Source organism: Pyxicephalus adspersus, chromosome 2 (assembly GCF_032062135.1).
Source record: "Pyxicephalus adspersus chromosome 2, UCB_Pads_2.0, whole genome shotgun sequence".
Lineage (NCBI taxonomy): Eukaryota > Metazoa > Chordata > Amphibia > Anura > Pyxicephalidae > Pyxicephalus > Pyxicephalus adspersus.
In genome coordinates this window covers 7,319,751-7,344,372 of record NC_092859.1, presented here as the reverse complement: position 1 = coordinate 7,344,372, position 24,622 = coordinate 7,319,751, and the positions used below count along the sequence as shown (strand labels likewise).

The following is a 24,622-nucleotide window of genomic DNA, read 5'->3' as shown; positions in this document are numbered from 1 at the left end:
CCTGCAGGGTGACACAGACAGAAGGGAGCTATGAGTATTTCTTACCGTCTCTCTGCAGGCAATAATCCGATATTGCCTGTTGGGATGAAGAAAAGGAAACCACCGAACTGAGGAGGAAGAGAAGAGCAGTATAACCTGCAGGGGATAGAAACATTAAATTATGTTAATAGCTGATACTTTTTTTTTTCCTAATAAACATTCAATACAGTGCATAACATTTCTGATTAGAAAGCCCACAAATGGCAGCATGTTTTAGCAGGTAATCTATAATTGACTTATCTTTGTGGAGAAGAGAAGAAAAGGAAAGGGTGTGGCCCTCCTCTGTGTTGGTATAATGGCCACCTGATTTGTCCTGCTGTTCAGCTTTCACATGAGTTTTTATTATAGTCTCTGTATGCAGTTCTGTGTGTTCTTTACCTTACTAGGTGGCCTGTTACCACCCTTTGATTTCCCTGTACTTTGTCTTTCATCTTGCCACGTGCAGGCCGATTCTTGCACATTCTTCCATGAAGCTTTAGCCTGGAACTGAAGCCCCTTCCCCTGGCCTGGTTTAGCCAGCATTCCCTCCATGCTCTCAATCAGCAGAAGGCGCTGTGCCCATGAACTCTCTACCCGTCGCATCTTACTAGGGGACGGCTCCGAAGGTCTGGGAACTGAGCAAGAAGGACAGCTTTGTGGTGAGTGAAGAATGGTCACATCTTCAGCACGGAACACAGCGTAGGTCCTGGGGGGAGAAAGAAAGAGACAGCGGTGCTATGGTTAGTCTAAGTCAGAGGTGTCAAACTCAAATTTCACAGAGGGCCGAAATAAAAACTTAGACCAAGTCCAGGGCCCAACTTAAAATTTATTGAAAAAATTGAGGAACTTTACTACTTCATCCATAACTAACAAAAACAAAACTCTCTACACACACTTTAGGGTTGAAAAGACTAATTTCTATCTATCTATCTATGCAGCCTCTCACATCACAAGTTTATCTGACACTAAATATTACACTATGCAGTCTCTAATGGTTTGAAACAAACACAATGCCCCTGGTAGTAGGGCATCATGTGATCATTGCCTAGGCTTTGTGTCACATGATGGGTGTACAGGAATAATGTCTACGTATTGCATGTATTGAAAATGATGAGGTAGTGAGATAGTAACATTCATGTGGATCCTGCCATGTGTAAGGAAATAAATGGAGATTCTCTGCATGTTCCAGCACACTATAATAGATCCTTAGCCTAAAACTGACTGTAAGTCCTCCCAGCTATGTACTACAATCACAGAAATACAGTTGGGACGATTTAACGCATTGTTTTCCTGCTACTGGTACTGCCTGATATAGAAGATTTCAATTAACCGCTGTGCCGCTTCTATCATTTGCATTAGAACTACAGTTATAATGTTTTACTGTAGACGCCTGTGATGTGTCCGAGGGGGGCGGGGAGGGGCAGAGATATCTCACCTACTGTTCCATAGATGCGAGTGATGCCGATACTACAATTCCCAGCAATTCTTGTGCCTATAGCAGCGGTCGCCAACTTTTTTGGTCCCGCGGACCACTAAAATAACCAGCTCCTGACTGGGAGCCGGTTGTCAATCAAAAGGAAGGGACCCCCCCATAGTGACGTCATAACACCGTAACTCCGCCCACTCTGCCGGCGCAGATCTGAGCCTGAGATTGGAGAGTGGGTGGCTTGTGTTGTGAAACACAGCCTGCCCACTTCCCTGAGCCAGGGATTTGCACAGGGGACGTGGCCTGCGGTTCTGGCCGGTGCATCCCCCTGGTGGGGTCCTTCTCCTGGCCCCACTTTTGGGGTGCACCGGCCAGAGCCGAACCAGTTCCATACCAATAGGGGTGAAAAGCAACAGGTTCACTTTAAATCCGGCCCACCCAGCAACTCATTTTCCTGCTCTGCCATGCAGAAGCAAGACAGCTCTGAGCATGGCAGCCTAGTTGGCACTTATTCAAGGGGTTACAATATTTTTTCTTTTATCCAAAAATTAAAATAAAAAGTTTTAGCTTCACTAAGAATTTAAGTGTTTACAAAAATTAAATATTTATATTAGGGCCAACTCCCAAGGTACTAGTGGGAGGAACCATATGGAAAGTGTCCAATCGTAGCCAGGAAAAAAAAATTGTGTACAATCATTCCCAGATAAAAAAAGTGTCCAATCATAGTGGCCATATGAAAAATGTCCAATCATAGCCGCCATATGAAAAATGTCCAATCATAGCCGCCATTTGAAAAAAGGCCAATCGTAGCCGCAATATGAAACATGTCTAATCGTAGCCGCAATAAGAAAAGTATTCAATCAAAGCCAACATATGAAGAGCCCAATTGTAGCTGGCATATAAAAAGTATCCAACTGTAGCTGCCATAAAAAAGTGTCCAATCGTAGCCAGGAATAGAAAGTGTCCAATCGTAGGCAGGAATAGAAAGTGTCTAATCGTAGCCAGGAATAGAAAGTGTCCAATCGTAGCCAGGCATGGAGCACTGCAAAGACATTACAGCTAACTACCCACTGAAAAGACTCCATTTACAGCATGCCTTAGAACAACGTTTTGTATGTAATATTTTGCATTTCGTCTTTTGAGCCACCAGGTGGAGCTTTAAGGATCTTTCCAGCTTTCTTTGAATGGCAACAAGTAGAGCTGTACTATCTCTTAGCTAAGCCATATTGCTCTGGGGATCCCTTGATTGAATATATATATATATATACACACACACACACACACACACACACACACACACACACACACACACACACACACACACACACACACACATATATATATTACATATTGTTTAAAAACAATTAAAATCTACTCAAATCCATCATACTAAAGTGAATTTAAAATAAAAAAAATCAACTGTGACATCATTAAACCCTCCCCCCATCCCACCTCCAAAGCAACTTTCATCTTTGCTACCCCCCCCAAAAACCCCATAGGTGTTAGACACCTTCGTCTGCCATGTTGTCCAGTCATGTAAATAAAGCCTAGGTGTTCGGTCTTACCTGAATGGGCATGAAGGGTGGAATTTTGGGCACTGCTGTCCAATCAGCAGTTTTCCCTTTCAGCTGGAATCACATGACTATGTTTAAAGTATAACAACAAAGGCTATACATGTCATTGAAAAGGAGCCAGTAAAAGGCGCTCATCCCATTGTACCACCTGTGGTCAAATCAAGGACCATCAGAATTTTTATTGGCCTTACTTGACCATTCCACACAATTGCTGCCTGAGCGATGTCAGAAGTTCCCAGATTCCTTCACTTTATTTGTACAATGAATGAATGAATGTGATGTATCTTTTGCTAAAAAGATCATTCATTGCATGTCTATCTCTAGGCAGCTTTATGTGATACTTTTCACAAAACTAAAAATGTTGTGTTCTGAGCAGTTGCCTTTCTTTTGTTAGAATAACGAGAGAACCAATCAGCGTGGTTTACAAATAAACCTTTCCAACCTGCAGATGGCGCTGTGCTTTTTTCTCTTTTACTATAGGCATTTGTTATGCAAAGAGAAAATAAGTTTAGATCGCCACCTGCTGGCCAAGAAAATCAAGCCGAGCATAAAGAGAATAGGCTAAATCAGGAGTCAGCAACCTTTACTATCAAAAGAGCCATTTTGCCTCCTCTTCCACTAAAGAAAAATAGTCTGGAGCCGCAAAACATAACACAGTTTATAAACTTTTAAAAGTTTTATTATTTTTTTAATTTTACCTGTTACAACAAGTGTGCGTGTGTAGGCCTACTTTGAAATACATTAAACACTGAACTATGCCCCTAGAAGCCTCCAGCTTCTAACGTATCATCCTGTTACATTAGAAGCTGGAGGCTTCTAACGTAACAGGGTAGATTTTTTTGATGGGCAGAGTTCTTTATGTTCTGATGATAGCCTAACAATTAAATTTTAGGGGGTGTTAGTCACAGGTGTACCCCACTTGCACCTACATTTTTGGTTTTGTACATCTCCCCATTCCAGAGGAATTGGGGTTCAAAGGAGGGGGATGTCATTGTACACACCCATTTGTACACGCCTCGTGGTAGATTTATTTCACTGGTAGATTTTTTTCATTAGAACACCGGATAGGGAATCCCCCTCCTCCGCAGTGTCTTGTGAGGAAGTGGATTCCCCATCAGAGATCTCCCCGTGGCAGCCGAAGGGAGCCACAACAAGGAGGCTGAAGAGCCGCAGGTTGCAGACCCCTGGGCTAAATGATACTGGGCATCACACTGAGGACACCTATTGGCAGAAAAAGAGTACTGCAGAGGCATCTCCTGTTGCAAAAGCTATCTTTAATCTTTGCAAGGTTATAGGGCAGAGTTACCTGTTCCGCTGCTCTATCCCCTTGTCTTTGCAATGCAGAGTTTCCACCACCAGTTGATACTGACGCACTTCGAGGACACAGCCTGAGACACAGAGAATAAGGAAAACATCAGGGCCAGACAGGGGCAAGAAGAGCCCCTCAATGTTGCATGTGTACATATGTATGAGTGCACACGCTGAGACTGATGAAGTCAAATATATAGAGACCCCAAGGTAACACCATGATTCTTCAACCCTACCGTACTGGCAGGATGCGCTCTCACCGAATCAGCATATATAAAGCAGCTCTGATTTCTGGATTTACCTATCCAAGCAATGGGAGGCTTCGGCAGGATCAGGCAGGTGAGGGAAGAGAAGTGATCCTTTAACTGTAAGAATCCTGAAGAGGAAGCGTGAAGTACACCGAGGAGGACCTGTGAGTGGGATTTGGGATAGAGAGAAGAAGAGAAGAGAAAAGAAGAAGAGAAGAACAGAGAGAAAAGAGAAGAGCAGAGAGAAAAGAAAGAGAAAAGAGAAAAGAAAGGGAAGAAGAAGAGCAGAGAGAACAGAAGAGAGAGAAGTAGAGAAGAGAAAAGAAGAGAGAAGAAAGAGAGAAGAAAGAGAAGGGAGAGAAGAAGAAGAGCAGATATAAAAGAAGAGAGAAGAGAAGAGAAGAGAAGAGAGAGAAGAAGAGAAAAGAAGAGGAGAGAGAAGGTAGACAGAGAAGTCTTGAGAAGAGGAGTGAGAGGAGCAGAGAGAAGAAGAGAAGAGAGAAGATAGAAGAACAGGAGGAGAAGGAGAGAGAGAGTGAGAAAAATAGAGAAGAAAAGAGAGGAGAGAGAAAGAAGAGAAGAAGAAGAGAGAGTAAAAAAAATGAAATGCAGATTCAGATTTTGTGCCTAGTCATAGTAAATTAGAGTTTCCATCTAAGCAAAAGTTCAGCACAACGGCTAACTTGGTTTATATAGATAAACATTCCGCACCATACAACCAGAAAGGTGACACCCATAGATCCCAATTAGGCAAATCATTATGTGCAAGACCGGTACTCACATGAGGAGGAGAGAGATCCTCGGATGGCAGAGAGTAATGACACCATTCCAGACTGCGATTTGACTCCTTTTTTCGCAGATACAGAGACTTTTCGACTAGAGCTGAGAGTTGAGAGAGTGGAGGAAGACACCAGGGCGGTGGCAGGGGGGAGTACTGAAAATAAGGACCAATAACTGGACATTAATATGAATTCTAAAACAAAAGGGGAGGAAGCGGGGTTACTGGGCTAAAGAAAGCCCAAGGTGGCAGCTGGTCTAATAGGTTTTTATTCAACGAGTACAAGAAGCCAGTAAGGTACTCAAAAATATTCTTTTTAGTGATACCATTTATATTTTACATTTATTTTAATTTCTGTCTCAGTAGCTGCGATCCTTCTACACCACCAGGTAAATGCAGATCCTTAAAAAAGCCCTCTGCATTCACCAGCAAGCCATGGTGGGCAACGCAGTGATCCTCAGATATACTGGAATTGGTAACAACTGGGTATCCAAGTATAAAATCACAAAAAACATAGGCGAAAAGAAAGAAGAGAAAGCCCAATTTTACAGAACACATGGATTAGGAATAGGGAAGCAGAAACTGGGAGTTATAGAGGCAGGGCTTCTTGGATATGACATCAGTGGAAATGCAGAGGTGGCCCTGAAGTGTATTTCATAGTATAAATGTGAGAGTAATAAACCCAGGATCAGGACACCCGCTGCCAGGTGAAGTTGCAGGATTAACAGGTGTCCCAAAGACATGGGGATCAGGTAGGAGATGTGACGAATCAGCTAAGACACAACTGCAGCAGGGGCAGCTAAAGTCAGGTGTAAAGAGTCCTCCTCACCTCTTGGAGGGGGCAGTTGTGTGGACTGGCCACCATCTCCTCATACAGGTCCCTTTCGCGCCTTCCGACTGAAAAGGAAGAGAGCGAGGAAAACAGAAGCTTCTCTGCAACACTCTGAGAAGAAGAGCCGGTGTGCCGGGTGAGGCAGCGCTGCCGGACAAGCGAAGGATGCAATCTGGAAGAAACAGAGCAAAGCAAATAGTAAAGCAGATCTCAACCCAGAACAAAACTTATGTAACTTATTGTATCCAGGCCATGAAAATAGTGGCAGCATTAGCTTTCTTTTCAGGAGCCAGTGTCCCTTTTTTTTACCTGGTGATGCTGTCAATAACAATCTTCCTGTCCTACAGTGAACCTCTTTTTTATCTATGGAAAATCAGCAGAAACATCCTAGGGTGGGCCAAAAAACACCTACCCCTTTCATCATCTCTAATACACAGAGACTCTGCAAGACAAAGTTCTCAAACGATTTAGATCTTCCGTTTATCTTCCAACCACTAAACACAAAACCGTCCCACATCCCAGGAGGCTGCAGGATTTCAGGCTATGCATGCATTAGATTGGGTGCTGCTCCATCATGAGCCCTTCCATACAATAAAATGACCTATTGCATACACAGAGCAAGATTTGTGCTTAGGAAACCACAGTACCCTCTGTATAAGTAAAGTTTTGTTAAGTACAAGTAACTGTAGTGCCATAGAGTCTATGTGGTTAGTCTTGGAATATATTTCTGGGTCACTATGAATGCCTTCTCGTTTTCTAAGCCCAGGCTTAAGTTGAAAACCTAATGTTATTACTCGTTGATCATGCAGTGGATCCTTTATTTTGGATCCTTTCTTGGATTCTAGGGCCAGGCTCAACACCGACAACCAACATCTTGTAAGAAAAGTTTAAGCAATGTCCCATGAACTGTCAAATGCCACGGCCAGTATTTGCCAACGAAATGATAGGGGATACCCAGTGCGGGTGGGAAACTGAGCCTAATCTAGGCTTGGGCAGACGATTAGACCCCGATGTATAACCTCGGCATAGGATCCAAGACGATCAACAGGGACCAGCCTATAGAATAACAATGGTACAAAGGATTCAATTTCAACTTTTAAACATGGCATCCCCCATCCACCCATCCTACCACTTACTTCTCCTGCAACTTCCCAATGATGTCACACACCCAGAGGTATTCTGGAAGTCTCAGGTGGTAGCGGAAGAGGAGGTGGAGGTAAACATTCCCTGAAGTGGAATACAGAGAACAGGGAGCGCTCAGGTGAGAAAACTCAAAGACTCGGATTCTGCTTCTTAGACAGGTGGAGAGGACGATGACAGGGAAGAGCGAGTATGGAGACTGCTGGAGGTGAGCGTCACATACCTAAAACAGAAGAAGACACAGATAAGTAAAATTTGCTCATATGGGAATACTAGCAAATATATTCCCCCCTTCCTATGATAAATACATTCCCCCTTTTCTATATATGCTGCAAGTGTCAACACGCAAATGTGTAACTACAGAACACTCCCCTTTATGTTAAGCAAATATTGAAGATTCCCTTACATTTCATTTGCAAGATATTTATGTCGTTCTACTTTGCAACCTAAGCTGTGCAAGACTGTTACATGTGGGTGAACCTGGGTAACATGTGGGTGAACCTGGGTCTACCAATATCCTGGAGTTTAAAGCAACACTGTCACCATTTTATACATACAACATTTTAATGCAGAAGGATTTTTTTTTGATAGATACATTGCAGGTGAGAGCGGGGAGAGCGACGGAGCGGCACCCTGCTGCGCGCTCTCCCCCTTCCCTTTCATTAGGATCGGTTGTCGTCCGTCGTCCATGGATCCGGCAGGTCGGTCGTTCGGACGATGGACGACACCGACTGTACACACGGTAGATTTTCGCCCGATATTTGGCCAATGCCGATTATCGGGCGATAAAAATCTGCCGTGTGTACGTAGCTTAAGGGGGAAGGGGGGTTACCAGCAGGAGGAAGAAGATCCTGCTTCCCCTATCTAGAAAGAATTATGGGATCACCATCACTAGAGGGGTCACCTGCAGGAGGAAGGAGGTCCTGATTCACCTATATAGATAGAATTATGGGGTCACCATCACTAGAGGGGTCACCAGCAGGAGGAAGGAGGTCCTGATTCACCTATATAGATAGAATTATGGGGTCACCATCACTAGAGGGGTCACCTGCAGGAGGAAGGAGGTCCTGATTCCCCTATATAGATAGAATTATGGGGTCACCATCACTAGAGGGGTCACCTGCAGGAGGAAGGAGGTCCTGATTCACCTATATAGATAGAATTATGGGGTCACCATCACTAGAGGGGTCACCTGCAGGAGGAAGGAGGTCCTGATTCACCTATATATAGAAGTGTGGGGTCACCATCACTAGAGGGGTCACCTGCAGGAGGAAGGAGGTCCTGATTCCTCTATACATAGAAGTGTGGGGTATATGACTGGAGGGACAACCAGTAGAAGGAAGGAGGTCTTTATTTCTATAAACACATAGAATTGTGGTGGGCAATAAAGTTCTGATTCCTCTACATAAATAAAAAGGCATAGGATGATTCCCCTATACAGATTTTTAGTCTGGCCTAATTATTTATACATAGGAGAAGTCTATGCTTGTGAGGTGACTAAATAATGATAATATTAGAGAGGTAGAAAAAAGTAAATAAAAATAACAACTATTTTAAAAAACAGTTTGCCACCAACTGCAATTTTTCACACATACTGGTGACAGTGAATAGAGAACTATTTTACCACCTGGTACAGAACAACTGGGAATTGTTCCTCATATACCTCAACTCTCGCCCCTTCTCTAAGTCCTCTTCCTCTATTTTGTAACTGTGTGAAAGCCGTGCAGAGTACCACTGCCCCATCCAGCTCATACAGGCCCGCATTTGCATCCCGGACACGTGTCACAACACCCTGAGAAGAAAAGAGAAATCTTAATTAATGTCAAATGTTATTGTCATTGGTCTGTAGTGATTGGATGGGGTGAGTTCTCATGAATATGAAGACTTGGTGATGTCACTGCTCTCCTGTGATTGGATGGGCTACATTGGCAATCAGTGATGTCACTGCTCTCTTGTGATTGGACAAGCTGCATTCTCATAAATATGAAGTGTTGGTGATGTCACTGGTCTTTAGTGATTGGATGGGCTATGTTCTAATGAAGTGTGAAGGAATAGGTTGAATCACTTTAAATATTAATTGTGTCAATAATATCAAACTATGTTAGTGAAATGACAAGCAGATTGAAGACAACCAATAAAGTGACTTATATTGGAAACCTTCTACAGAATACTTTAACTAGAAGACAAACCCAAAGCAGTAGCTTGAAAAATGGATTTACCCACCTCATAGGTTAAGGTCTTCGACAATTTTTGTTGCTTTTCTCTAATTTTTTCGAGTGGGTTAAACTGTTGCTCCTCCCTACCATCAGAGGACGCTGTCAGTTCTTCTGAATTTTCTTGAGAAAAACTGATGGAACATGGCGGTGAAAGTGCAGGATGTGGAATGAGACAGGAAGCAGAAGTAACGGCAAAGACCTGCTGCACGGGGCCACGAAGCGAGGATACGGACAGTGTTGTCACTTCATATGTGTTACCGATATGGAGAGTGTGATACCAACACAGCTTCCGTGTCACCTGGAAAAGACAAAAAAAGATGTAGTGTGTGTCTGTCCTCCTGCAGGGTGACACAAAAGAAGGAAATATGAGTCTGTCCTCCTCCTGCAGGGTGACACAAAAGAAGGAAATATGAGTCTGTCCTCCTCCTGCAGGGTGACACAGACAGAAGGGGGAGCTATGAGTCTGTCCTCCTCCTGCAGGGTGACACAGACAGAAGGGGGTGCTATGAGTCTGTCCTCCTCCTGCAGGGTGACACAGACAGTAGGGAACTATTTCCCCCATGTTCCCACACATTGCACACTGAGGAACCCACGCACCTGCACAATTACTGGAACAGACTTTGTTGTATCTCGAAGAAAGAAAAAGAAGAAGGGTTTGTCCCGGATTTTGATGAGTGAGGTGATTGATGCCAGCTGACCAGTCACTGAAACCCGAAACCCTCGTGGATTAGACCTGGGGTAAGGTGACAGTAATACATGAAATCGCTGTGATAGGATAAACAACTGAATACAATCATGAGATGTAAATATAAAAATGCAGTATTCCCCCTAGGCCCTTTTAGCCGGGTGCACCACCCGGCACTTTTCAGTAACCAAGCAGCTGTTTTCAGTTGGTAACGGCAGCATCCATAGGTTAATACTCTGGAAGGGCTTTTGATTTTTTGCAATAGATCCTAAGGTTCTGTATGAAGAAATTAACTTGAGGCCCTTTAATGGCTCTGCTCCCAGCCTTCAACAGTTACATTAGTCATGAGAACCTGTGAAAGCATCAGATATGGGATGCAAAGAGAACAGGAAAAGAGGGAGAGAAGAAAGACTTTAGAAAAAGAGGCCGGCGAGGGCAGAATCGGAGAAGGAGGCCGGCGAGGGCAGAATCGGAGAAGGAGGCCGGCGAGGGCAGAATCGGAGAAGGAGGCCGGCGAGGGCAGAATCGGAGAAGGAGGCCGGAGAGGGCAGAATCGGAGAAGGAGGCCGGAGAGGGCAGAATCGGAGAAGGAGGCCGGAGAGGGCAGAATCGGAGAAGGAGGCCGGAGAAGGCAGAATCAAAGAGGAAGGCTGGAGAGGGCAGAATTAGAGAAGGAGGCCGAAGAGGGTTGAATCAAAGAAGGAGGATGGAACTGGAAAATTCAGAAAGGGAGGCTGGAGGGGGCAAATTTAAAAGAGGAGGCAGCGTTAACTGAAACATGACAGAAGATGGAACATTTCCATTACCTGTTAGATAAAAGTTGTGAGGCTTTGTCAGGGTTGAGAGCTGTAGCATTGGCCAGGTCCGGCACCTCTGGTCCCACCTCTGGGGTGGTAACAGAAATAGGAGGAGACAGGACCTCCACATAGCCTTCTCCATGTTGGGTGGGGATGTAAGACCAGCAAGGGAAGAGGACTAATGACCCCAGAAGGTTCAAATCAAGCTTGGAAATCTGAGGGGTAAAAACAAAAATTGTGATATAAACTGTATATTACAGGAACAACAAAGACAAAACATAACGACTGACCAACGCTTACAGGAACCCAGTCCTATGTTATATACTACTTACCTCACAAGCTATACATCCGCTGGAGTCTCTAATGTACAAGTTCCCATCATGCACTGGGCTGTCTTTTGTTAGGTGGTTAGATATGTACCCTACCAGCAGGAGGCGAGCTCTGGTGAGGATGACAGGAGTTTGGCTTACTTTTGACTGTTGCAAACCCTCGTGGCTCCATTGCTGAAAGCGCTCTGTGTCCCAACCCAAGACAGAGACGCATGGGGATTTCTGCAGGGAAAGGAGCTCGGAGACGGTTGTAAAACTGCAACAAAAAAGAGCATCACGTTTTTGATTTTAGTTCCAATAATTTCAAATAGTTCTACTATAGACTACAGTTCTACTTTTTGATATATAGGGACTGCATTGTTGTCAAAAAGTCGGTAGACTAATGAAAAAAGCAAAAACCATTGTGTAGCACTGCAAAGAAGAAAGCAGGGCCAACACATGGAGCAAAAATGGCTGCACACTGATGTAACAAAGCATTATGAGCATTTATTAGAAATAGAAAAATAGAAGCTGCTTACTTTTAACCTCTCTCTCTCTAATTGAAACTCTTTATGGAAAACCCCATAAGCAGCTTGAACAAGGAAAAGGGAGGGGGGCAGTTCTAATGAATAGGATCCTTGCATCTACACTATCAGGTGGTCCAGCTTATATTTGAACCCGAAGGCATTCCACAGGCCTTGTTTCTATGCAGTGTAGCATAAACATGGCTACAGCATATGCTGGCAACATTATTACTGTCTTCATCCTTTAGCAAGGCAGCTCTATCTGATTTGAGACAACGCAGAAAAATACATTTCTGGTTATTGTCATAATTGCACATGTGAAACTGATTTTAGGTAGGAAAGTACTAAACAGACATGACAGGTCTTAATGAATTCCATATGTAAAACCTTTTTTACCCTACAGAGTGCAGCAACAAGCAAATACATAGCACACATTTCTCTGTCTAAATACATCTCATATTACAGCTCAATAACAGCTGGCTCGTTGGTCTAGGGGTATGATTCTCGCTTTGGGTGCGAGAGGTCCCGGGTTCAAATCCCGGACGAGCCCTACTTTTTTCTTTATTTTAATCCTGCTATACCCACAGCAACTTCTGGTCATGGGGAAATAATTCTGCAGCTTCACAAAGTTCACTTGTAATGATTACCTCCAAAAGCTTTCAAGTAATGTCCATGTTATTATTTTTATTATTAATAAACAGGATTTATTTAGCACAAACATATTACGCAGCGCTGTACATTAAATAGGGGTTGCAAATGACAGACAGATACAGACATTAACACAAGAGGAGAGGACCGTTCCCCAAAGAGATTACAATCTAGGAGTTTACAACACTTTTTTTTATTCCTCTCCAATATCTCAGGATGAAGTGATTGGACCTTGGCAGCCAATCACAGAGTCATTTCTGATCCTGAACCATCATCTATGACAGTAATTTTCAACCACTGTGCCGTGGCACACTAGTGTGCTGTGAGAGATCTTCAGGTGTACCGAGGGAAATTATCCAATTACCATTGTCGAGTGTCTGTGCTGTAGTGACTGGCAGAGTAATGTAATACTCTTCCATGTCAGTGGGTGGCAGTAGATAGCTTAAGTGCCTTGTTTATTCTTTGAGACAAGAGAATTAGCTACAGAGTGTCATTTTGTAACATTTTAGATTTTTTCAATGTAAAAAATGTGCCGTGGCTCAAAAAAAGGTTGGAAAACACTGATCTATGAAACATAAACTCATGCAGGCTGGAGTCTTTATTGAGAAAAATATGTCTTCAACCTGCAGATAATCACTTTAGCCTAAAGAGGTCAGTGTTTCTTTGTTTAACCACCTAACCGTTAAGCCCGACCTTGGTACGGGCTTAAAATAGTTACAATTATCGATAAATCCGAACTTTTCTCACTGTACGAAAATACAGTGAGAAAAGTTCGGGTTTATCGATCACTTACCTGGTCCCGCTGCGATCATCCATCGTCGTCCTCCAGCATCGGGTGCCCTCTCCGGGAAGAAGAAGCCGGCCGGAGGAGAAGAAGAAGCCGTCCGGCTTCTTCTCCCTCCGTGCGCGTACGTCGGCGCGTGTGCGGGAAATTCAAATTGAAAGTCATTGAAACACATTTTGTATTGGATTGAATACAAACTCCTGTATCCAATCCAATACAAAATAATTCAAAATAAATACAAAGTATGTAATTGGTAAATTCAAACTCTCATTTTGTATTGGATTGGATACAGGAGTTTGTATTCAATCCAATACAAAATGAGAGTTTTAATTTTGTTCTCATTTTGTATTGGATTGAATACAAAGTCCTGTCTCCAATCCAATACATAATAATAGAAAATATATTTATGTGGTTTTGTCTATAGGTATGCGACGTTGGACACTAGGGAGGTGTTTTAGAAAAATATATTACTATACAGTATACCAAATTATCACATTTTCAGTATTTTTCATTTATTTATGTATTCTTGTTTAAGCTGATTTTTTGAGTCTTATTTAATTTTATTAAAAGTAATTTTTTTTTTACATGATTGTGTGTTTCAAACTTTTTTTATATTCGTGATATCTACTAGACCCCTGTTCGGACATATTTCTGTAAGTTACAGGTCTACAATTTAAAAAAAAAAATTTCATGAAAAACAGTGTACCGCTTTTGGAACAGAAATCTAGACCTCAGTGTAACGTCCAAGTGGTTAATATTCTAATTGTTGAATACAATAATAATAATAATAATAATATTAAAAAAAAATTGATAAATTAATTTTAGAGAAAGAATAAAAGGTAGGTGAGTGGGGCTATTAGAAAAACCTATCATTGTGCCTTGAAATTACAGATTTGCTGTAAACAGGTTTAAACGGGTAAATGTAAGCACATCAAAATGGCTGGAGAGGTTACAGTTTCATCCGTAAAGCTGGGTGATCCAGCAAACCTGGAATGGATTTTAAAATTTTTTGAATCCTGGGCCAGATTCATTCCAGGTTTGCTGGATTACCCAGCTTCACTGATGAAAGTGTATCTTCTCCAGCCTTGAGAGCTTTAATTAATCAGGCCCATAGTCTCTGACATCAAGGGACTTTGTGAGCATTCTAGGTATTAGAGACTGCGCAAAACTATAAATAGACAATCAATGAGGTATTAATAGGAAGATCATTGGGTCACCATGAAACAAAGCCTGCGTGGCTGACCCCATGTTAGTATGAAATTAATGTAGGTGTCCTAGTCAACTAGAATTTTTACAAAAACGTCAGCTATATCAACCTCATATATTTCTCACGTCTTTGAAAAGATTTGAAATCAAAAGTTGGGCTCGTCCGGGATTTGAACCCGGGACCTCTCGCACCCAAAGCGAGAATCATACCCCTAGACCAACGAGCCAGCTGACCTCATGCTGTAAGACATCATCTAGTTAGACATGAGATTACCGAACTCCAGGACTATACTGCCTACAGAAGTTTATGACTGTTGGACTTTCCCTGTGTACACAGCCCCTCCCACCTTCTGGCCGGTCTAACTACCTCTTTCAACGTGAGCTCTGTAGCCTGGGGCATGCAAACAGAAGCTACTAAAATAATCCTTTATGCGCTGTTAATAAAATGATCATATTATAGTAGATTCAGGATTTTTTTTGATACTTTGGAAGTATGAAATAATTTGGAGAATGGAAATTTATAAAAAGTTGAACATTCATCATTTTATTTTAGCCCAATCTAGGTCTTTTTTCTCTGTAAAGTCTTGAGCCCCTACTTCCTTGAAGAGCCCCGATATATGCTGTGTTTGGTTCTCACTCTGTACTTGTAGAGCTGAGTAATGGCCACACCTCTTAGAACAACTGTCCTCACACAGACTTGTATGCCAGAAGAGGAAGAAGATGGCAATGGTCTCTCCAGAACCTTTTAGCTGGGCACACCACCTGCCACTTTTCAGTAACTATCCGGTGGATTTTGATCAGCTACTGAAGAGTTGGATCACAGTACAGCCACCCACCCACAATTCTTCCTAACCATTCTTTGGGTTGAACACTTGAGCTGACATGTCTGACCAGATCTTTTACTGAGTGCTGATTATTGACTTCACTGGTTCTGACTCTAAACAGTCATATACATCCCAAACATCTGCTGTAACAGGAAATAGGTGCAAGGTATGACAACTTAGGTTGTTTGCAAAATGTCTAACTGAGATTTGGGTAATGCCTGATACAAAAGCCGCTGTGGCTTTTGTTGCCTGGGAGGGGGCAGTGAATCTCACCCACATATAGAAGACCCATAATGCTCCTGGAATACATTTCTGAAACTGATATGGGGTTCGCCATGTTGGCATCATCTGCATACATAAAACCAAGAATGGTCCATGATCAGGCAAGCTTCCTGTAGAAAGGTATTGTTTAGGGATAGCTGTAAAATTTAGGAAATAAGACCTAACCACAAAAAAATGGACCTGACTGGTATGTATTGCCATCAAGAGATGGTCCGGGACAATGGAAGCACCACAAAAGATGACCCAAGACCATAAACACGCCCACTAGAGAAGATATGGGACCATGGACGCGCCACTAGAGATGGTCCCGGGCCATGGACGCGCCACTAGAGATGGTCCCGGCCATGGACGCGCCACTAGAGATGGTCCCGAGCCATGGACGCGCCACTAGAGATGGTCCCGGGCCATAGACGCGCCACTAGAGATGGTCCCGGGCCATAGACGCGCCACTAGAGATGGTTGTAAACCATGGATGCGCCCACTAGAGATAGTCTGGGGCCATGAACGCGTCACTAGAGATGGTCGTAAACCATGGACGCGCCACTAGAGATGGTCTGAGACCAGGGACTAGATTCACAAGATCTCCAGGATCTTGAACACAATATAAGAGATGGTCCAAGACAAAAGACCAGCTACAAGAAATGCTCCAAGGACAGGGACATGCTACAAGAGATGGTCTGAGACTGTGGACATATTTCATGAGACTGTCTGAGACCAGAGAGACAGTACAAGAGATATTCAGTGACACAGCCCTGTAGGAGCAACTGGTTGGCAACTACTGTACCTAAATAGATAACACCAAAAACCAACACACCAGCACCTGAGGAACAAATGTTCGCACGTGAAAACATTGTTGATGAGAAGGAACATTGGAGAAAGATCATTGTGACAAATTAGAAACAAACATTAGCGAGAAGGCCGACCATCCACACTGCTCCTATCTATGCTAGATTCAGTCTTCAGTGTAAGTTTGGATTTGTTTCAAATAAAGTTGGATAATTGAAAGTTGTTGTTGCCTTGGAACAGAAAAAAAGTTTGACAGGCAAGCATTGGGTCAGAAAGGCCCACACAAAACACCTGGAAGGGGAGGGCCGGGACAACACTGATTGGGAGGAAGGGGCTGGATGATCCTTGCAGTCCATCAGACAGGAAGTGAGGTAAGCTCAGGATACCTGCTGCAGCTTCTAATGCTTGGTGTGTGGAAGTCACAGTGTGATGGGAAATGGAACTAATCAGCACAGGGGAAAGTTGGAGCTGAGCTTTAATAGAAAAAGTAACCTCTGGAAGCTGTCAGAATGAAATATAAACATTCCTTTGTACCTGTAGCTGACTGGCAGTTGGGTGCAGATTGTCTGAATGCACCTGATGACGTCATCACAGAGCTCAGGGGCCCCTGCACCTCCCTCCACCTGCAGATAGTCCAGGACATGCTTGTGGGCAGCCTGCACCCAGCCACTGACCTGAAATACAAAACAGCTTTAATTACAGCCACTGCTATCATTCTGACCCTGGCCTTCAGGACTGACACCTACCTGGGCCCCTGGGGGTCTCTGTGCTTCCATAGCAACAGCAACCCTGCAGCTTCCCCTCTTACCGACCCATGCTTGCAGCTTTGAGGAAGTATTGGCAAATAAACATGGAAATGACGTCACCGTGCGGCTTCACAGTACTGGCGGAAAAGACTGTTCTGAGTTTTTAGCGCCGTCTGCTGTTAAAAGTACAAACTGCAAGTGTCTTTGCACTGTTTACGGTTGGCTAAGCATTGCCAATCTGGTGTTTGAAGCTCGAATTACAGATTTATGTATAGCGCCATTTGGTGTTAAATGATGGAACTGCACCCTGTAAAGTATAAGCCTACCTATATATCTTTGCTGTTCAACAGCGCCACCTGCTGGTTACTTCATTTTTTCAGCTCTGCAAAAGCTTATACAGTATATTGTAAATTGTATGCAAAATATTTTCACATATTTATTTTTTTTACTATGTGATTGCACAGTCTTCTTACTGACATCTAGCTATAAATTGGCTATAAATAAATAGATCGGTTAGGATCATTACAGTACAGAGCAGCTAGTAAGGATAAAGTTGGTGATTTAAATTGGTAGGTAGGCTAGGTAGGTGGAGACTGATTTAAATTGGTAGGTAGGCCTAATTTCTGTTTGATAGGTGATATACCAGGACATGCCAGGAGGTGCCCTCTGATTTGTCATCGGATATAGATGGCTCAGTAGCGTGTATGGCTCCATGGCCCTATATGCTCCCCCAGCAATCTCCGCCCAATGATGAAATACTGGATGGTGCCCAGAGGATCTCATCACAGACATGGATCAGGGCAACAGTAGAACTCCTGAATAGTTTGTGACTCCACTTGGCCAGATTCACTGATACATAATGTCCCAGAGCAGACGTGTCAAACTCTGGCCCGCTGGCCAAATCTGCCTTGCAATGTTCTTTTTTTTGGCCCTCAAAGGAATCCTAAATATGAATTGCAGCTGGACTGTTTTATAGACGCAGGGAATTGTAGTAGCAGTGCTATTTCAGTTTCAAATTTGGCCCGCGACTCAAAGTTTTTAATTTTGGCCCACTCTGTATTTGAGTTTGACACCCCTGTCCTAGAAGATCTCTGTTGGATTTAGGTCTGAGAAACCTGAAGGGCAATATCCGAAATTAACACTTTGGTCATCCAGAAACTCCTTACATACATTGTCCTGCACCAGGGGGAAGTGAAACCCCACTGCACCAGAAGAAGTCCCAACAAGGTGTCTGATGATCTCATCCCAATACCTAACAGCAGTCAGGGAACCTTAGGTAGCACATGGAGGATGGTGTGGCCCTCCAAGGATATCTCCCCCCAGATCATCATGACCCAATGCCAAACTGGTATTGCAGGCATCTCCAGATTCATTCACATGGCTCAGTATGAACCTGCTCTCATCTGTGAAAACAAGCCACCAGTGGCCAACCTGACAATTTTGGTGTTCTCCAGAATATGCCAGAAGAGCTGCATGGTGCCAGACTGTAAAGTGAGGTCCCTGTACAGGACGTTGGACCCACATGTCACCCTCATGGATCTTGTTCCTGACAGTTTGGTCAGAACATTCACACGAGACGCCTTCTAGAGGTCATCTTGTAGGTAGATCTCCTGGTGCTCCTCACACAAGAATGCTGATACCGGTCTTGTAGCTGGGTTGGTGCCCTTCTATGGCCCTGTCCAGTTCTCCATGTGCCCATCTACTGGTATCTCCTTATGACACTAAGCTGGAAGACTCCAAACCTTTTGTCCTAGAGGATGTGGGCTACTTGTACCACGTCATTCTACCCTACAGTACCAGTAGTGACAAGGGCACTAGCAAAACACAAAACAGATTAAATCAATCAGGAAGAATAAGAAGAGAGAAATGCTCCGTTGTGAAATCATTCATATTGGGCTTTGCTTGCTGTTGCCCCTCCTGTCCACTTTGCCAAATGGCTTCGGCTGACCAGACTGTCAGCCGAATCCATTTGGCAAAAACATTTCTCATAAAATTATTCCTGTCCACTTGTCGTTGCTTTAATTTGCACCAAATCAGGGAAAACTGATTGACAATCACGGACACTTCCTAACCGGACAGATTGTTACCCCAGAGGTTTCATAGACTTGGTGTTATAATGAGTGCTGACTGATATGGATTGATATCTATGGTATAATTCAGAAAGGTAGGTGCAAAATAACACTTTGTAATAGTTAAATATATTTTAGAAGTGTATACATCCAATCAAATAAAAAAATAAGGATAAAAATGGGGCTTAGATTTGAAAGAGGGGAAATTCAGGGAGCAATAGGTGGCATGCTTTAGCTGGACAGGTAAGGATAGGTTCGCACCTGGCTGTTCATGTGCAATAGAACTTTGCAGTGCCATTCCTAATAATGACAGTGTAGATCTAGGTGTGTTTATTATGATAGAGCCCCAAGTAAGATAATAGTAATAATAATAATAATAATAATAATAATAATAATAATAATAATTAATAATAATAATTAATAATAAAAAAAGTCATAGTGTTAACTTCAATATTGCCAATTGCAATGTCCTTGTCAATCCTCACAGGGAAAGCTACCCTACTCCTTCATCAGGTAGCGTGGCCGAGCGGTCTAAGGCGCTGGATTAAGGCTCCAGTCTCTTCGGGGGCGTGGGTTCGAATCCCACCGCTGCCAGGTACTTTTTTTCAATTGTTTATTATAAATCTGCGGCTAGACCTATAATGAAAGGTTTTTTGTATTGTTCTGCATTCTAAAATACAATCTATATATAAAAGAGTAATCTACATACTATGGTGAATTATACACAAATTATAGAACATTTTGCTACATTGCATTGCCAAAGAATTATATAGACATGGTTGGATTAACAATGCTGATACATTACAATTATTTCATTGTATTTACAATACACATAAGTACAGCTACAATGAAAATATACAGAGGAGTATATAACACATTACATAGTCAATGTAAATGAACGCAGTGAATAAATGTCCTGTGGAATGTACAAACTTATCCCAGATACCGTTAAAATAAAAAAAATTGATTAATATGAAAAAGAGGAATAAAAAAAAGTGGGCTCGTCCGGGATTTGAACCCGGGACCTCTCGCACCCAAAGCGAGAATCATACCCCTAGACCAACGAGCCAGCTGGTATAATTTGTTCAGTACTCGCATTAGAAGGATACATATAAGCAGGATTCCTTGCAGTGATAAGTGATAGTGAAAGTAGTTATAGTTGTGGGTTGTCTCAAAGTTTAAGACATAAACCAGCTGATCCTGGAGGGGAGAACATCGAGCATTGTGTACAGGACCCCAATGTCCTAGAAGGATGGGACCTTTAACCCTGGCAGTGTTGGTGTTCCTGATCCCAGAGTTACAAGGTATTGTCTATCTATAATCCAGCACAAACTTCTCTTGTTTTTGCTCTCTGTTTCCTATTCTCATTCTGCTTGGCAGCTGGAACTGAATTCCCGGAATGGAACTCATCCCAAGAAGCTCAGCTCTGCAGTTTGTTATTTTCTAGAATAAGTCTTTGTTATAAGATGATCATGATATAAGTGGTCTGAGTACCTACCTCCAGGCTGTAAAGTCTCTTGGGATATAGTGAATTCCAATGGAGAAAACTTTTATTCAACCCATAATAGGTTTGTGCTCGTTCCAGCCATACACTTAATGCTGGGGTAGCCCAAAAATTGACTTTTTGGAAATTACAGCAAAGGGCCAGTAAGTGGGCGACCTAGGCTTGCCACCTATAAAGTGCGTTTTTTTTAATACCGTCAATACTTTTTACGAGGAATTTTTTTTAGGTCTAACATCCAATATCTTGCACCAAAACATTAGAGGGTTCCCCTTTTCCTGTGTTGAAACTTGGCACTTCTACATTATTAGGTAGGTACACCATGCCGAAGAATGGTCGCCAGTCTTGTGATCACTATGGGATTAAATGCAGACCAGAAGCTTTATAGATAAACACTATCATCATCTACAGTGACTGTCTATTTTAATACTGTATTTGTCAGATACAGTTACGAATTAAAAAAAAAATATGTTCATTTCAAAACAGAAAAAACATATATTTTTTTTTTGCATTTTTAAAAGAATGAACCAAATACACACATTAGTCATGTACAAAGGGGGTGCTGAGAAGTTCCTGGCTTTGCCCAGAAAGAAGGGAGCCAGAGTTATAACTATAAATTATAAATAACACATTATTATAAATAACACATTATAAATAACACATTTATTCAACATATTCCCCCCTGAGACTGATGCACTTGGTACAGCGTAGTTGCAGCTTTTCTAGACCGTGCAAATAAAAGTCCTTTGGTTGGGCCGCAAACTAGCTCTCAGAAGCATCTTTGTTTGAGAACAAAATGTTCTCAAAACGTTGCCCCTTCAGGTGTTTCTTCAAATTCGGGAACAGATAATAGTCCCAAGGGGCCTGGTCAGATGTGTAGGGGGGATGGTGGACCAATTCAATTTGGGTGTTCAATTTGGCAGCCACAACGTTGGACGTGTGCACAGGTGCATTGTCCTGCAAAAAAAGGATCCCTTTGATCAACTTTCCTCAGCTTTTCGTCTTAATTGCCTCTTTCAGCTGGTCCAGGAGGTTAGCATAATACTGTCTGGTGATACTAGAGCCCTGAGGTAGGTAGTCCACCAACAGAATACTGTCTTTGTCCTATAAAACAGACGCCATGACTTTTTGGGACGATTTTTGGATTCGGAACGTCTTCGGCCGTGGGGACCCGCTGTGGTGCCATTCCTTTGACTGTTCCTTGGTTTCAGGATCATAGATGTGGAGCCAGGTTTCATCCTCAGTCACTAACCTAGCCAAAAAGTCCTGTGCAGCTTCAAAATGGGCCAAAGCGGCTTTGGATGCTTCAACTCGTTCCTTCTTCTGATCACTGTTCAAACATTTCGGCACCCACTTTGCTGAAAGCTTGCGCATGTCTAGGATAGTGGTGATAACAAACCCAACATGCTCCCGTGAGATGTCAAGTATCTGGGCCATCTTTTTTGCGAATATTCGTCGGTCCTCAATAATCAGCTCATGGACATCGCAGGTTGCCGGGTCAGTTGAGGTTGGTGGGCGCCCAGTGCGGGGGTCATCTTCAACGGTGAAATGCCCAGTCTTGAAACAAGATATCCAGGTTTTGACAGTGCTGTAGGACACTTCTCTCCCAGTGTTTGTGACATCTCAGTGTGAATGTCCTTTCCTGACTTTACCTGGAGAAACAAAAACTTCATGACGGCCCGTAACTCCAATGACGTGAAACTTGCTTGTGCCTCTGCTGTAACAGCTTCTCACTAAAAGAAAACAGTTTTAGGAATTGCAAAGACCTGATATTTGTACAGTTACATACTAAGATATTAGGCTGTCATATGTCCCCATACTTATTTTTCTATTTCATCTGCAAGGGGGCAAAGCCAGGAACTTCTCTGCACCCCCTCGTATGTAGGCAACATTTGTCATAATGTCAAGATAACATGACTACTTTTGGCATGATCATCTAGTTGCGAAAGGGTTAAAGCAGGAATCCTAACATCACTTTCTTTTCTTTGTTCTTTTATTCAGTTATTCAGTACAATTTTTGCTATATGCATTTTGTGTTACTTATATTTCTGTGTTTGGTTTGTTGCTGCTGTTCATTGCACTGATTTCCTTGCACACTTTGCAGACTGTATAACTGTTAAATGTCTTGCTAACTGAATCCTTTATCCACTGGCTGCAGTATATCTACGTATGATGGTGCATCATAAAGCCACCAAGATTTTTTGAAGGGAGAGACTTGGCATGTCTCCTGTGTCAAAAACTACTTCCTGTTGATTTTTTTGGAAATTAGGTTTAAGGTCCAGTTACAAAGAACTGGATTATAGATGTAACTTGAGTCTCCCTTGTACCAGTGAAATAAACATCAAACACAATATTAAAAAAAAAAATAAAAACTTCACTTTTAAAGAGTGACAGCTGAGGTTTTGTGGTTTTACAGACTTTCAACTAGGCAGAGTGTGAACTGGTTAAATGCTACAAAATGGGTGTCAGCTTCCAATCTGTGTTCTGTTTCACCCATCACCACCCTTTAGTTAAAGTTTATTTTGCTTCTATTTCACCTTCTCTGGATCTTTTCCAACCACCAACATGGTAAATACACCTTTGAATTTCCTATTTTAGACTGATCTCATCACTGGGTCTCTGTGCTTTGTTAAACAGTGTAGCCGGGTCATGGCTGGAGCCAGCAGGGTTTTGTACACAGCTCCCCAAAAACATTACAGCACCCTGCTTCAGTTCTCCTTCCAATGGCCCTAAGCACACATTGCTTTTGGCAGGAGTTATGCAAATATCAAAATACCTTTATGGGTTGATGTCAGCCTGGAGGCTCCGATGTTCTTTGGCAGGATGTATTTGCATGTGGACCACCCTAGCTATTGGCCACATGCAACATCAAGCCTCCGGGGTCTGAAACATGAAGAATGAAAGGTAAGGGACAGTCAGGCTGGGGGGAGTGGGGCTATATAATGTTGAATGTCCTCCAATCAGGAAATTAGATGGGTTCCATATGATTTGCTACAGATTCTAATGCACATTGGCAGTGTTACAGTGTGCAGGGAGATCAGAGTAAGAAATTCCAGAAGGGGTGAGGAGCAGGTACAGCATTAACCTAAATACATATATTAATCATGTATTGAACACGATCACCTATAGCATCAGTATGCTTGGAATGCTTTCAGACAAGTCTTAAGCTGCGTACACACTTCCAATTTTTATCGTTGGTAAACGAACGACGAACGATACAGGAAGTGACTTGCACCACAGGAAGTCAGCGAACGTTCGTTCACCGCGCATGCTCAGACCATGGACGATCACTGAACGACCGTACACACGATAGATGGTCAACGATCGTCGTCCAATCCGATCCGCTGGTCCGGTCGTTCATTTCCAACGACTATCCTCGTTCCTCGGCGTCGTTGGTTACTTTTTTTACGAACGATTTTTGGCCAATCGGTCGTTCGTCGTTCATTTCCAACGATAAAAATTCGAAGTGTGTACGCAGCTTTAAACAATTGGCATGTGAACGTTACATAATCAGATGGAAAACATGCGGTTCTTACATGGATGGATGAAGAAAATTTAAATTTTACTCTCATTCTAACTCTAAAATTTTTAAGATATCTTAGTTTTCAGTGATTGGCTTTAGATATATCTTTAGGCCTTTCTTGTCTAAACCTTAAAATACATCCCTAAAATTTAGAACCAAACTCTGGACAGCTATACAGAATAAATAAATACATTAATTAGTATTGGTTGTACAACCCTGTGTGCAGTAGCAGTTAGATGAAGAACGTTGCAGTGGGTGAGGAACATCATGGTGGGGGTGAGGAATGTCATGGCGGGGGTGAGGAACGTCCTGGCCGGGGGGGGAATTATGCCATGGCAGGGGTGAGGAACGTCATGGCGAGGAACGTCATGGCGGGGGTGAGGAACGTCATGGTGGGGT

The 24,622-nt window shown here is 42.8% G+C and overlaps 1 protein-coding gene and 4 non-coding genes across 5 annotated transcripts in view; 2 read left to right on the top strand and 3 right to left on the bottom strand.

Annotated features, from left to right (window-relative positions):
- CTC1 (CST telomere replication complex component 1) overlaps window positions 1-17,214 on the bottom strand; it is a 24,675-nt gene extending 7,461 nt beyond the window's left edge. Inside the window, exons 1-14 of the mRNA XM_072399364.1 lie at window positions 17,131-17,214; window positions 16,919-17,058; window positions 11,355-11,607; window positions 11,032-11,237; window positions 10,138-10,273; window positions 9,548-9,838; window positions 8,988-9,116; window positions 7,321-7,547; window positions 6,182-6,356; window positions 5,356-5,508; window positions 4,628-4,736; window positions 4,325-4,406; window positions 418-724; window positions 46-135 (exon numbers count right to left, since the gene is read on the bottom strand). Coding sequence (XP_072255465.1) covers window positions 46-135; window positions 418-724; window positions 4,325-4,406; window positions 4,628-4,736; window positions 5,356-5,508; window positions 6,182-6,356; window positions 7,321-7,547; window positions 8,988-9,116; window positions 9,548-9,838; window positions 10,138-10,273; window positions 11,032-11,237; window positions 11,355-11,607; window positions 16,919-17,058; window positions 17,131-17,160 — 2,328 coding nt within the window. The 5' untranslated portion in view covers window positions 17,161-17,214. The remainder of the gene's footprint in view (window positions 1-45; window positions 136-417; window positions 725-4,324; window positions 4,407-4,627; window positions 4,737-5,355; window positions 5,509-6,181; window positions 6,357-7,320; window positions 7,548-8,987; window positions 9,117-9,547; window positions 9,839-10,137; window positions 10,274-11,031; window positions 11,238-11,354; window positions 11,608-16,918; window positions 17,059-17,130) is intronic.
- On the top strand, window positions 12,333-12,404 carry TRNAP-UGG (transfer RNA proline (anticodon UGG)). Its single transcript has one exon. It is a non-coding gene; the product is annotated as a tRNA-Pro (tRNA).
- TRNAP-UGG (transfer RNA proline (anticodon UGG)) lies at window positions 14,648-14,719 on the bottom strand. The gene has a single exon. It is a non-coding gene; the product is annotated as a tRNA-Pro (tRNA).
- A 2,497-nt stretch (window positions 17,215-19,711) lies between the features above and the next one.
- TRNAL-AAG (transfer RNA leucine (anticodon AAG)) lies at window positions 19,712-19,793 on the top strand. Its single transcript has one exon. It is a non-coding gene; the product is annotated as a tRNA-Leu (tRNA).
- Window positions 19,794-20,196: 403 nt separating this feature from the next.
- Window positions 20,197-20,268, bottom strand: TRNAP-UGG (transfer RNA proline (anticodon UGG)). Its single transcript has one exon. It is a non-coding gene; the product is annotated as a tRNA-Pro (tRNA).
- Between the last annotated feature and the right edge of the window lie 4,354 nt (window positions 20,269-24,622).